The sequence below is a fragment of the Cavia porcellus genome, unplaced genomic scaffold, assembly GCF_034190915.1.
Source record: "Cavia porcellus strain 051 isolate PalLab524CR breed Dunkin Hartley unplaced genomic scaffold, mCavPor4.1 scaffold_34, whole genome shotgun sequence".
NCBI classification, from domain to species: domain Eukaryota; kingdom Metazoa; phylum Chordata; class Mammalia; order Rodentia; family Caviidae; genus Cavia; species Cavia porcellus.
Window position 1 is genome coordinate 9,459,511 of NW_026947517.1, and position 15,112 is coordinate 9,474,622.

The 15,112-nt window shown below is 34.5% G+C and overlaps 1 protein-coding gene across 1 annotated transcript; it reads right to left on the reverse strand.

The window, feature by feature from the left end:
* Positions 1–488: 488 nt before the first annotated feature.
* Positions 489–10,099, reverse strand: LOC101788944 (histone H1.8-like). Its single transcript, XM_063243163.1, has one exon. It carries the CDS (start codon positions 9,059–9,061, stop codon positions 8,351–8,353), a length of 711 nt encoding a protein of 236 aa, XP_063099233.1. The 5' UTR covers positions 9,062–10,099; the 3' UTR covers positions 489–8,350.
* Positions 10,100–15,112: the final 5,013 nt, after the last annotated feature.

The window sequence follows — 15,112 nt, forward strand, 5'->3', positions numbered from 1 at the left end:
ACTGGGCTAGGACCCCCAGTCTCCATGGTTACTCAACCCCAAACCCCTCCAATCAACTTCTGCCAAGTCCTATCCTGCTCAAAATTAACCAATGCAATCTGCTTTTGTAAACTTGCTTGCCTCCCGTTTGCGCCCTTAAAAACCCTACACAATTCTCCATCGGGGCCCTCCGCACTTGTTTGCCTGGGGGACCCCATGCGCATGGTAATAAACTTTTTTCCCTCACCAAGAGTTGAGTCCTTGGGGTCTCTTTCCCTGCGGCGTTGGCCCTAACAAGCTAAAGGAGAGAAGGGCAAGCAGAAGTGTAGATAATTAAAATGTGCTACTTACATGTCCCAGCTCCCAAGATGAGTGTAACCATTGTGCATATCAAATATACCAATAAACACAGAAAGAAAGATGGAAGGAATGGGAGAAGGGAAAGGAGGGAAGGAGAGAAGAGGAGAGGGAAAAAGATAGTAAGAGAGGATAAAGACAGCTTAGAGACATTTTGGATAAATAATAAACAGATATTCACATTTTATGAGCCCTTGAAGAAAAAAGTACACAAGACACTTTCAGTAATAGCTGAATAACGTCAACCTTACGGATGACGTGCACACTCAGGCAGAGCAGGCCCACACAGACCTCACCAGAGAAGAGCCTTCACTCTGCATATTATAGTCAAAGTATCAAAAGGATAAAGAATTCTGAAACCTGAAGAGAAAAACATCAAGTCACATTTAAAGGATCTCCATTTAGACTAAATTACACTTTGTATCAAAGGCTGTATACCTTAGGAAAGAATGAACTGACATATTACAAGTTCAGAAAGAAAATAACACATTCAAGAGTACTATTTTCAGCAAAGCTATGAGATTTCATTTTCATTAAGAACAAAATACTTGAAATATTTAACAATTCTTCTTTAAACTATTCATTTTATGGATGTTAATTCCATTGTGTTGTGATAGCCCAGTGTGTGTGAGTATACCCTTCAAAGGTTATTAACTTATGTCGTATCACCAAAAATGCAGGTGGGTTTGTAAAATTCCATAGGAGCTTAAAACATGTAGATATAGATTCAGATTTGTAGATACAAATATGTAGATACAGATATTTTCATATTCTACTGCTGTTGGTTGAAGTAGTCTAAATATGTCAATTATATCCAATAAATTGGTAATGTGAAGTTTATCTAAAGTTTCATTTCTTTTTTAAAAGCTTTTATGTATTTAAATTTTTAAAAATATTATCAACATATGCATGCAGTATATGTAGCTTATGCTCATCTTGGGGAGTGGGTAAATGTGCATACTAGAGCTTGTTTCTGTTTCATTTCAATCCCCTCATCCCTTTCCCTCCTTCTCTGGTAATTCCCCTGTCTCAGTTTTCATTCTTGTTGAGATTATTAATCTTAGATCATGTTATAGAATATAATGTTATATTGATTGAGGTTATAGGCTCCTATATATGAAATAGCTTCTTTATTTCCTCTTCTGCTCCTTTTCACCCCTCACCCCTGTTCCTTTGGACCACTTCCCTACTGTAACAGATTCATCCTCTTGTCCTCTTCTATCCATCGTTTATTATTTTCTTTTTTATACGTTGTCCCCTTACTCAAACAACGACAGCTCCTGGCATCCCCCACATGTCTCCTAAGGTTCGCAGGGTGAAGGACCAGGCAAGGATGAGAGAAATAAAGCAGAGCTGAAAGTTGGGGTCAGGGGAGACCTCTCTCTCCTGATGGGAGAAAAGGAACTTATCCTTCATTGCAGGGCATTTATTTATACATTCAACAACACAGTGCCACGTGGCACCTCTTTGACTAGCAACCCATGGCTTGAGTTCTCTGGATGCTTGGTGTTATTTTGGGCTGAAGCATCTTCTTACGTGACTTGCCCCACTGCTCTTTGTTCTTGGGGCAGTCATGCGCAGGCCATGCTCAGCCCTGCATGTGTTATAATTCTCATTTCCCCGTAAGGTACAATATGATATTTAAGCTTGTGTGTCTCATGTATTTTATTTAATATTATGTTTCCAGGTATACCAATGTTTTCCTACAAATGTTAATATTTATAGCCAAGCAAGAGTATTCCAGTATATATGGATACCACATGTCCAATTGTCCTGCTATAAATAGTGGTATATATGACCCAAAGACCAATATATACCAATAAATACTGGTATATTTATATATTGACACCACCAGTGATACAAGTGTGTCATATGGAATTTCTAGTTTCAGTTTATTGGTATGTCTCTACACTGATTTCCATAATGGCTGTCCTAGTTTACATTCCTACCAACCACAAAGAAAGTTTTATTTTCCCCACAGCCTCACCAGAGTTTGCTATTGTAGATTTCTTAATGACTGTCATTCTTTCCAGATAAGATGGAATCAACATTGTTTTAAAATGCATACCTCTAATGGATAGAGATGTTGAACATTTTTTCATATATTTGTTGAGGATTTGTCTTTGTTTCTCTGTGACATTTGTTGATTTGTGTTGCCCATTTCTTGACTGGATTTTTAATTTTAGGTGGCTTAATTTTTTTAAATTCATTTTACAGGCCTGGGTCTGGTAATAGCTGGCAAAAAGTTTTATGCTATTCTGTAAGTTGTCTCTCCACTTTATTCTTTTGCTGTACAGAAGCTTTTTAGTGTGATATATTCCTACTTCTTGATTGTTGCTTTTATTTCATATGCCACTGAAGCTGTTTAGAAAATCCTTTCTAAACATCCATGTCTTCATAGGGATGTTTCTGCATCCTGTTTTCTGGTCTATTGATCTATGAAGCTGTTCTTGTTCCATTACTGTGTGACCTTTTCCACTACTGCTTTGTGGTATTGCCCTAAATCAGGCATCACAAGGCCTGTTGCTTGCTCTTGTTTCCCAGAATTGTTATTGCTACTCTGGGTATCATCTGGTCCCTTATTTATTTATTTATTATACCAGGAATCAAAGTCATAACCTCATGCTTGCCAGGCAGGAGCTGTGTCAGTGAGCTATATTCCCAACATGGTTCCATATGAATTTCAGACTCTTTTATGTCGGTCTGTAAAGTATGCTGTTGGCACTGAATTTGTATGACAATTTAGAAAGTATGACTATTTTAACAATACTGGTGCTGCCTATCCAACAGCAGGGGACATCTTTGCATCCTGGTGTCCTGTTCTGTCTCCTTTTTCAGGGGACTGAATTTTTATTTGTAGAGTTCTTTCATCCATGGTTACATTAATTCTTAGGTATATCATTTTTCTTGAAGCTAATGTGAATGGAATTCTTTCATAACTTCCTTCTCACCAAATTCTTTATTGGTAAATACAAATGTTAATGATTTTTGTATGTTGATCAATATCCTGCTACATTGCTGAAGTTAATTATTAATTCTAAGAGCTTTTTTGGTGAGATTCTTTGGGTTTTGTATGTAGAGTATCATAAATACTTGTATGCAGAGTATCATGTCATCTGCAAATAATGCTAATTTGAAGTTTTCTTTCCCTGTATGTATACGCTTTGTTTCTCATGCCTGAAAAAGTGTCAAGTACTATGTTCAGTAGAAGTGGTGGTAATAAACATAACAGTCTTCTTCCTGATTTTTGGAGGAATAGTTTTGGTTTTCCCCATTTAACAAGATCCTGGCTGTTAGTGTGTCATAAATAGCTTTTATCATGTTTAGGAATGGTTACCGTATACCTATTTTCTTCAAGCTTTTTTTTTCATCGTGAAGCCATTTTGTATATTACTGAAAGCCTCTTCTACATCTACTTATATGATCATATGGTTTTTTACTTTACTTCTCTTTATGTGATGTACTAACATTTACTAAGTTATGTATGTTGAACTATCCATGCATCTCTGGGATGAAAACTGCTTGATCACAATCTATAATCTTTTTGATAATGTGCTGCATCCTACTTGTTAATACCTTACTGAGTTTTACTGCATCTATGTTCATTAAGGACGCTGACCTATGGTTTTCTTTTTTCATTTGGTCTTTGTGCAGCTTTGAGATTGGTGTGATATTAATTTCCATAAGTGAATTTGGGAACAATTAATGTCTTTCCATATCATTGAAGATTTTGAAGAGTATTAGTGACACAATGTGATTAAAGATTTTTTAGTATCTCAACCATGAAGCCAGTAGGTCTTCGACATTTTGTTTCATAGATTATTTATTATGGTGTCTATTTCATTGCTTGTTACTGGGTTATTAAATATGATCATGTATTCTTGGGTCAGTTTTCATAGTTTGCATGTGTCTGGGTATCTATAACTAATACTACTTCTTTAAAATTTGCTAATTTGTTGAAATATAATTTTTCTAACTAGTTAGTGTCATCTGGATTTTGACAGTGTTGTATTTTTACCTTTTGTTTCTATCTGCAAGACTTTTCTTTCTTTTTCATTTAAAATCTGTCTATAAATTATCTATTTTATTTATTCTTTCAAAGGAAAAACTCTTTGATTCAAAGAGTTTTAATTTTTTCTTGATTGTTGTATCTTCCCACTGTTATAAGATAGTATAAGTCAAAATATATTATAATAAGTCAATTTTTCCTGTGTAATTCTGTCTGCTTTTGCCTTAGATTGTTTTGGAGGGTAAGAGGTTAAAGATTATTACACATAGTTTGAGATTTGAACCATTATCACTATGTGGTGCTCCTGCTTGTCCTTGATGATCTTCTTGTTCTCAAATCAAATTGTCTGAAGGTAACAAAGCTATGTCCTCTTTTGATTAGGGATAACATAACAGATATACTTTTTAATACACTTAGACTCAATATTTAAAGAGTTTCTAATAAATATAAATGAGTCTTATTTTTAATTCCCTCTGATGATTGTTATTTTCTAATGGTTCTTTTAAATTATTGACACTCATATTTTTGTTGATATAATAGCAATATCTACTATAGTCTTCCTCTCATCTATGCATTGTGTATTTTTCTTTTTTCCTATTTTTGTCTTTCATTCTTAGTGCATCTTTTACTGTCTGTATTGAATTTATTTTTTACACTTTATTTCTTAGTATAACAGTTATACTTTCTTTACCATTTTAGTTTTACATTCACTGCTTTCTCCAGTGCTGTTACTTTGCTATGTCAAATTCTTGTGTGTATCATTTTCTTCTATCTAAAGAACTTTGAAATTTAAGATAGATCTTCTAATGAAAACACTTCAATTTCTTTTTATCTGAGAAAGTGTACATTTCTCCATTATTTTTGAAGGATAATTTTTCATGGTACCGAATTCCAGATCTTTTTATCTTAGAAACATCTGAAAATTTTAGTCTACTATTTTCTTTTAGACTATTTTTAAGTAGTTGAATATGGTGTTTCTGTTTGTGTCTCTGCATTTTTATTCTGATTTCTTTCAAAATATTTATTTTTAGTTTTCTACAGTTCAAAAGTAACATTTCTGAATACAGTTCTCTTTGGCACTTATCCATACTAGAGTTCTTTGAGCTTCATAATCTCTGGCCTGATATCAATATTCTTTTTTGGTCTTTTTCTGTTTTTATAGGTACCAGTGATTGAAGTCAGAACTGCCTGCTTGCAAGCCAGGCACTTACGCTGCTGAGCTAAATCCCCAGCCCCTTGATATCAATATTAACTGGGGAGAATTTTCAGTCTTTGTCTGTTTATTATATTTCTTATGTTTCTCATCTTTTCATATTATGCACATTTATAACTTTTATGTTTAACTGAATAACGTTGTTACTTTATTTCAAGTTATGTTTTCTAGTTTATTTTCTGCTTGCTTTTAACTGGGGAAGTTAATATTGAAATATCCTGAAGCTTAAAAATTTTTCTTCTCATCAATTTCCAGTCTACCAGTTAAGACCAAATGAACATTGCTTCTATCACAGTGTTTTTCAGTGTCTTATGTTTCTTGTTTGCTGTGTCTTAGCATACTCACTGCATTTTTCACTGATCACCTAGTCCTGTGTATTGTTTTCTTTATCCAGTATAGCCTATTGCACATTAATCGTAAGTGACTTACGTTGCTTTTCTAATCATACTAATGACTCTCTTATTTCTGAGTCTGACTCTGTCTTCCTAACTGTGATTTTACCTTTTAACGTGTGAAGTACTGAAAATAAGGCTTTGACAATGTAGTAACAAGATGTTAATGAATGAGAGATTTTTAAGGTTTTACTTTAAAGAGAACAAAGCAAAACAAAATAAAACAGAATAAAGCCAATCAAAACAAAACCATGAAAGCAATACAGACTTTCAAAACAAGGTAATAGATAATCAACGACTATCATAATATCTCATATTATCTTTAAAATATCTGTACATACAATAAGACAATAATATCAAGCAAAACAACAGAATAAAAGCAATCAAAAAACACAATACAGTGATACAGGACTTCAAAACAAGAGAATAGGAGATGAACAATGGCTACCATAATATATCTTTTTATCATAGAAATAATTTCCCATACAACCTGACACAATAGAATCTAACAAAACAAACAGAATAAAACGAAACCAAACCAAACAATGAAAATGATGCAGAACTTCAAAACAAGTTAATAGGAAATTAACTATAGCTACCACCTTCCCTTTTTAGACATTTCCTCCCCTTTCACCTTCACAATATCTATTGTACATTTTGGATCCCACTAATTCCTTCAGTTTTTCCTTATCTTTAAATTTAAGGGGAATAAAACAGCAATAAAATGCATCTAAACAGTGATAAGATAGTAGGAAATGTACCACAGTTACTATATTACATACTGTTGTCCTGTAAATAGTTGCTTGGTTTAGGCTTGCTAAGTCAGTCAAACAACAGTGCCTCCGAGTCAGCTTGCTGCTCATAGGGGAAGCTGTACTCCTCACCCCACCCCATGCACCAGCTGGCTCACAGGCAGGGCCTTTGCTTCCATCTCAGCTCTCCCCACCTGCACTCTGAATGGCTTATAGGCAGGGGCAGGAAGGAAAACACTTTACAGTCTTATATCTCGCTTATCTTTTGGTGAAGCTATGCATGTAACCTTTACATTACATAAGTCCTTAACCACCACCATGGATTCATGAAGTGAAATAAAATGGCTAGAATAAAAACAAAAGCAAGGGTCAGTATTTTTCTTTTGTCACGTGGAAGATTGGAGGGAGATATTTTGTTTATGTCATATCAGTAAAGCTTTGAAAAAACCCAAGCAGTTCAGTTTTTGTAAAATAATTTATACTGAGAAAACTTTGTTGGGTACAGAAAATGCTGGTCAAAATAATTCTTTTTCTATCTTTAAATCTACAATAGAGTTTCTCTCTTGTATTTACTATAGGAACCAGGTGAGACTTGTTTAGATAAAACACAAAAGTATTGTGGCTAAATCTCATTGCGTATTTTAATTCTCAGAATGACACTGAACTTCCAAAAATTCTTCAACTTCAATTCACAGTTTCTTACCCTGACATTTGGCCACATTTGTAGGATCCTGAAGTAACTCACTGGGTTGTCTGTATTCACCTGGCTCTCTAAGTATGCTGAGGACAAATTCGTTGTCCTGTGCTTTCACTTCTTTTACAGTTCTCAATCTGGTAACAGATAGAGCTTGTCCACTTCCTTCAGTTATTTTTTTTTTCTGATTGTTAGAATAGAATGTTGAATCTAAGTTTCTCATTTAGTGGAATATAGGAAGTATTGTGTTGCATTTTGGTATGAATGAATGAAAAATTCATGGGGGAATTGCATCATTCTGAGCCACAAAAGTCAGGGAGTTATCAGTTGCAGATCAATTCACTGTGGGTCACAAAACGGTAGTGATATTGATTCAGCTTATTTGTCAGGTGGTATTAATAGATTAGACTTAGCATGTGATTTAAAATCCACGATCACTATTGTGGAGGAAAAATAAGTTGAAATATGAGATAGCAGCACTCCTATTTTACATGTCAAACTTATCAAAATTTGTATGAAAAATATTTGGAATCTGAGCATGTTAATACAGTCTTATATGTGTACTTCCAAATTTATTTTATTATTTTAAGTTAGCATGTGTGACTTTTGTAATGTTAATTTTCTTTTTTTTTGGTGATACATCAGTGTCTATTGATAACTAGGTCATGATTTGAGAAATAAGTTAGGGTTAAATTAGTAGTGCAACGATTTGGAGGAATAAAAACTCCAGCCCAGCCACCCACAGTCCCACCGGCCTATAGCTGCTGAGCTCTGAGTACAATAACGATGACCTCTTGACCAGTGGCCTGGGGTTCTTGGGGCCCCCAGCCTTCCTGGCTGGAGACAGAGTCCTGGTCCTGGGGGCACCAGCCTTGGAAGCAGTGGCGGCTTTGTGGGCAGCAATGACTTTGGGTCCAGGCCCTGGGGCGGCCTTCACTGTGGGTTTTGTACCCTTCAGGGAGGCAGCACATTTTCCAGCCTTGGAGGCTGCAGTTGAAGTTTTCCCAGGGTCTCCTGTCTTCTTGCCTGCTCTGCTGCCTGAGACCTTGGGCTTCCTGCCAAGCTTGTGGACAGTTGAGGAAGCCCCAGCTGACTTTGGGGGGGTCCTTCTTGGCTACAACCTGCTGTGGCCCAGTGCCTTTTGCCTTGCAGCCTCCCTGAGGGGCTGTCTCTAGGGCTTTGCCCTGTGCAGGAAGCTCTTGCTTCACATGGTTCTGCAATCTTTTTCTTGCTGGAGCCAGCAGGCCCTGTCCGAGTACTTTTCCTGCTGCACTGCGGCTTCTTCTGATGCTTGGGGACAAGCTTGAAGCTGCCAGTGGCACCCCTGGCCTTGGAGTTGATGGGCCTGGCAAGGAGGCCACGGCTCATGCCTGTGGCAAGGGCCTGCTTCAGTAGGTACTTGAAGCGGGTGACATCGACTTTGGGGTACTTGTGCAGGATGTAGAGCTTGATGGCTGCCACTGAGGTGCCCCGGCGCTGCTCTCCTGCCTGTAGGGCCTCCAGCACCATGCGCAGCACTGTGGGGTGGCAACGGGTCACCATGACCCTGTTTGAGTTCCGGCCTGCTGGCTTTCCATACTCAGGGGGCTCTGCTGGCCCTGCTGTGGAAGAGGAGGAAGAGGAAGAGGAGGAAGAAGAGTAATTGGTGATGCTCCCAGGAGCCATCTGAAGGACACTTATAAATGACCACCTCCACTGTTCACATACCGTTAATTTTCATACTGAACCTCTAGCACTCATTTCTTTCAATGTTTATACACAAATCATTGGCTATATCACAGTGCATAATGAAAAGTTTTTTGTGGAAGAAATGTTTGAAAATCAATTGAAGCTAGAGTAAGGATTGTTAGTATTTTTAATTAATGAGTTAACCTTTTGATGATTATTGTAATAATGTATTACTTTTTTCCTGTATTTACATTGCAATAAAATTAGTAAAATGAAACTTTTCATAAACATTGTCAATTGGCTTAAAGTTCAAGTTTAAAAAATGACAATTAAGGCATGAATACACAAAGATTTTGAATCAATAATTTAATTACTGTTATCCTAATTAGAACTTGGAATCCTCTGTTTCAGAAAGCAGAAGAATACCTCAGCATTTTAATTATAGGGCTATATATAGAAATATATTTGAGCCCTCAGTTAGAACTATATTATTATTTCAACTTTCATTAATGGAAAATTTTATTTTTAATGATTTTTATTGTACTGATTTCTTACTGATTTAATGATTTCTATTGTACTGATTTAATGATTTTATTGTGTCTTATAATCAAAAAAGTGTCTTATAATGAAAATTCTAATTGTAGTTTAATATCAAAATGGTTTCTTGAGCTTTTGAAATATCAATAGTACTGTGTCTGCAATTTCACCTAATTCTGAACTTTGTAAGGACTCCTAAATGCTTCCTAGTGAGCAAAATGTTAAATACTACCTATTTAAAGTACAAAATTATTATGCCTGGTGTGCTCAAATACAATCATTTTACATTTTTTCACTCAGAAAAAGTACACTTTTGTAATGACTACTCACTTTATTTCTGAATTTTGTCTACTCAATTCCATATGAAACAAATACAATTGAATTGATCATGTTCTCATCACAAAAATGATAATGAAATGAAATGAAATCTAGCTAATTAGCTAGATTTTTTATTCCATAATGTATATAAACTTTAAAGCATATGGACAACATATATGTTATATATATATATATATATATATATATATATATATATATATATAATTCAACATAAGAAGCCATTTTAAAATATTTTTATAGTGTATGCTTTAGTTTATATCTTAAATGTCCCTCAATGGCTCATGCATTAAAGGCTGTGACTTAGGACGCCCTGTAACTTTAAATGGTGACATCAGAAGTTAGATATTAGCAGAAGTGCCTTAAAGGGGATATGTGAATAAAACCCTCCACTTTTTCTCTTTGCTTTCTAGATGCCATGAACTGAACATACCTCTCTGCCACATGTTTTTCCAAGGTGTATTGCACCACCACAGCCCCATATCAACAGAGCCAATTGAAAATGGACTGAAATCTTTGATGCTATCAACTGATGTAAGACTCTAATTTTTAACTACATTTTTAACGTAAATATTTTGTCACAATGATGGAAACTGGCAAACAGTGTATTTGAATAAAATACAAATGGAAGGAAGCCGTTGGTCTTAAAATGGAGTAATTATAACCCTGTGAATGTGTAATGAAACATTACATATTATTAAATGCATAAAGCATTATAATATATTTATTATGTAACTTATATGTATTACTTGATTTTATTATATGTCACATAGGAGTTAGCTAACGTTATGATTATCTATCCTTTCCCAGTAATCACACATATAATAATCCTGGAAATACTGCTCCTTGAAGAGATACTTACTTCCTACAATACCAAATGACTGTCATGGAAATATATGCAAACCAAAAAATCCAAATCCTGTATGGTGAACTATGCCCTTTATTCAGCTCACACAGATTGAAATAATATCTTCCTGCTTTCCTACAATCCAGGGCCAGCAATTAGAGAATTTCTACATACCAAAGCCCTGGGCTTGTTTCACATGGAACAATCCTTCATCCAGTGCCCCTGCCTCGTCTCATCTTCACTTTCTCAAAAAAATCACAGTAAATTTTCTTATCCATGACTTTGTCATCACTTATTCTGCTACTTTACTAAGCCTGGTACTTTCTTGTGCAGTTCTCCCGAGATTACAGTTCTCTTTTTTCTTTTGAATACTATTTATTCAATACCATTAATTTCCTTAACTACTGACCTCATCAAAGCTGAATAAATTCTCCATTTTAAATACATAAATGTTTAAGTGTGTTTCTGTATTTGATCTATGTGTCTAATAACAAGGATTTTGTGGTATAATTCAACAATTTTATCATTTCTGACTTCTGTGCTGATAAAATATTGTCTATACTGAACAAATAGTTTTACAAAATACATTAACTTATTTATATTACTTTGGCCTCCTAAAATATCAGTTAATGGTATTAAAAATAATTCAAATCAGTTTTAAAAACATAAAATTTAAAGTACTGAAATTTACTAATGCAACATGAAAAGCACTTTTTACTAAAACTGTCAGTAGACTTTTTTTCTGGAACTATTTGTAAGGTTTTTATTAAAGGAATTTAAAATTAAGAAGAAAAACATATAACCTCACACTTAGTTTTCAAAAGGCCACATTTTAAACCTGCTTGAAAACTAAAATATTGCTAAATAAACAAGGTTTTATTATTTTATAGTTTTTCATTTTGAACAAGAAGTTTATTGAAGAAACAAGGCGCTTGACTTAAAGGGAAAAATATTGAAGAATCTTTTTTTAAGAGTGATGTACAGCTACGTATGTAGCTGATTGTTGCAGCTCATACAGAAAAGTCATAAAATTGTCTTTGCTTTACAGTGATAAATGAGAAACTTGAAATTCTGCAGTCAAACAAGATATGCCAGAATGTTTATGCTTTTTGTCTCTTCTGCTAAAATTTTGAGGGCAAAATAACTTACTTAAAATACAGTATGCAATTATATCAAAGCACTTAAGCTTTTATTGAAGTTTCCTGGGAAGTCTTATATATTCACAAGGAAATGTTGTATCTGTTGTATTTGTTATACAAAAAGAAATGATATTTTGATATGTTAAAGAAATTATGCTGTCTGTTTTCACCCTTTATCACTTGGCTTCCCTTGATTTCTATATCAGATTTTGAGGTAGACCTGTTTAGTTCCTAGTGTTTCTTAGCAGTGTGGAGATTATATGTTGTACAGAAGTCAGGTATACCTAATGAGTATAGAGAAGGAAAAAGGAGAAATGTTTTTTCCAGACTAGAGAAGTATGGGGAATGGGCAGAATGTCACAATAATGAGCAAGGGGTTGAGTCTTCTATATTCTAAGCCACGTCCTTAGAAATGAGAAAATGAGAATAAGATAAGGGAAACCACTGAATTGGTAGATTTTACTCCATGTTGTCTTTTTGGGAAATTCTGGGACCATGAGTTCCCAAGATAATAGCTTTGCCATCACATGAAAGAAACACATTTAGTGGCCAGATGGGTCATGTATCTTCAAATCCCTGAGGATCCTGAAGATGGTAAGTTTCTGGATACAAAAGTGGAATCTCCAGTTTGTCCTGTTGCCACGGGTCATATAATAGTACTTTTCCTTGTCTTTGACCGGGCTGATAAATAATGAAACAGTGACATTTAGCTTGCATGTGTTCATAATGAGAACACTGTAGGACCTCTGACACTGTTTTGATATGAACAGATCATTTCTACATCTTTTTTTAAAATTTTATTTAAGGAGAAAAAGAAAAAAAAAAGCAAAGAAAGGGTACAAGTTATACAGAATTTCAGAAAAATAATAAACAGTAGGAAATCACTAATGAATTACATATTGTCATCTTAGAAATATTTGTTCAAGTTACAAAATTAAAGCTTATATAGTGGACATTCAAACAGTGAGACCAAATAGTTCTGTTCAATGATCCAACAAAACTCAGTAATATCATTGTCTATCTTATACACTTAAATATACATGCAGTTATATCGTTTAGAGCACTTTCTTTTCCTCTCCTTTGTACGACTGTTTACACATTTTATTGCTCCCACAGTTCTTATTACTTTTTTCGGAAGAGAGTAAAACCAAATGTGACATAAAAGAGAGTCAGTCAAATCAAAAGGGTGGACATAATAGATAATGCAAAAACATAATACAAGGTGATCAACAATGGTTACCATAATGCCTCCCGCTATCTCTAATAGAATTGCCTATATCATCAGTTATAATAAAATTGAACAAAATAGTAAAGAACGAAACAAACAAAACCAAAACATTGGAGACATTACAGGTCTTCAAAAGTAGATAATAGTCAACCAGAATGGGCGTCATAATGAATCCCACTATCTTCATAGTTGTTGCCTATACTTTCGAACCTCGTACTATCAAGCAAAACAGAATAGAGGAACATCAGTCAAAACAAGATGGTGAGAGCAATACAGGGCTTCAAATCAAGTTAATAGTAAATCAAAGTGGATTACTATAATATATCCTGCTATTTTTTAGTTTATTTTTCCCTTAATTAAAAGGATAAAAATAAAAAAGTAAATAATAAAATGGAGATTGAGATAAAAGAGGGCATAACAACAAAACAGCACAGAAAAAAACATAACCATTTAAGCAAAATAGTGTTTTACCACAAGATAATCCTGACATAAATGTAGTTACCATATTGTCTCTTTCCTTGAAATCTTTGAGTATAACTTCATATACTATAGCATCAAATATATCTAAACAATGTAAAACCATTCAAGAGAATGACAGTATTACAGGGTATTTAGAATCAACTAACAGAAAATGAACAACGGTTTCTGTATAATCTCCTTGTCTATAAAGGTTTTTGTTTATACTATCACATATAATAAAATCCAATAAGATACAACATGCTAAGACCAATGGAGACAGAAGAGCAAAAGCTTGATGAGACTTCAAAACAAGATGATATTAAATCAGCATTACCTATTATGATGTCATTTTCTCCAAAATAGCTGTTCTTATCATCCAGTCTTCTCTGCCTCATTTCTGTTGAGCTCTTTTTCTGTCATTTGTTGTCAGTTTGTCTCCTTCATTTCGCTTTCTGCTCCATTCATTGTGGCCTCTCTGCCACTATTTCTGGAATCTTGGTATTTTCCTTTTTTAGAATATCCTGCAGTATTCTCTGTAAAGTTGGATTGGTGGTTGCATATTCCCCTAGTTCCTCTTTATCCTGGAAGCACCTTGTTTTTCCATCAATTTCCAGGGATAGTTGTGCAGGACATTTCAATCTTGGCTGGAGGTTATTATCTTTCAAAGCTTGAACTATTTCCCCCCACGCTCTTCATGATTTGATGGTTTGTGCCGAGAAATCTGCTGTAATTCTGATGGGTGTACCTTGTAAGTGATCTGTTTCTTGTCTCTGACAGCTTTTAATATTCTGTTCTTATATTGGATTTCTGGTATTTTGATTATTATATGCCTGGGTGTAGCTCTGTTTGGGTTGTAGGTGGCTGGGGTCCTGAATGCTTCATACATCTGAGTATCTTTACCTTTTGCTAAATTAGGAAAATTCTTCTGGATTATTTCTGGGAGTAGCTTTTGTAGTTCATGTCGCCGTCTCTCTACATCTTTTTTTCTGAAGAAGCAAGTTTAATCATTCTGATGAAGGGAACTACATCTACCAACCATTTGAAAACAGCTACATTAAACATCCTAATTACATATAATTTTTTTAGTCAAGTAATATCTAATGTGCAGTGAAATCAATCTTTTCCAATTCATCATAGTTTACAACACTCAAACACAAAAAATGGAGGACATGAAAAGCTATGAAGTCACTGAAAACAAGTGGATACTTTGAGATTTAATGGAGGTTAATTTGAAAATGATGTTTCTTGAAAACACAATAATGCAATCAGATGCAAGAAATAAGTTGGTAAAATTTCTATATAGTTTTATAAATCTAATTTTCTATGATTTTTCCAGTTAAAATTAAAAACTAGACCTTTACCCTCCTAATCCATTTTCTAGGTTTCTTTTCTTCCTTTCTAGTTTTGTATTGAGACTGCTTACTTTTAGTGTTTACTTTAATAAGTTTTATATATTCCTGAAAATGATTTACTAGATCTATGAAACCCAAGAGGTTGACAAA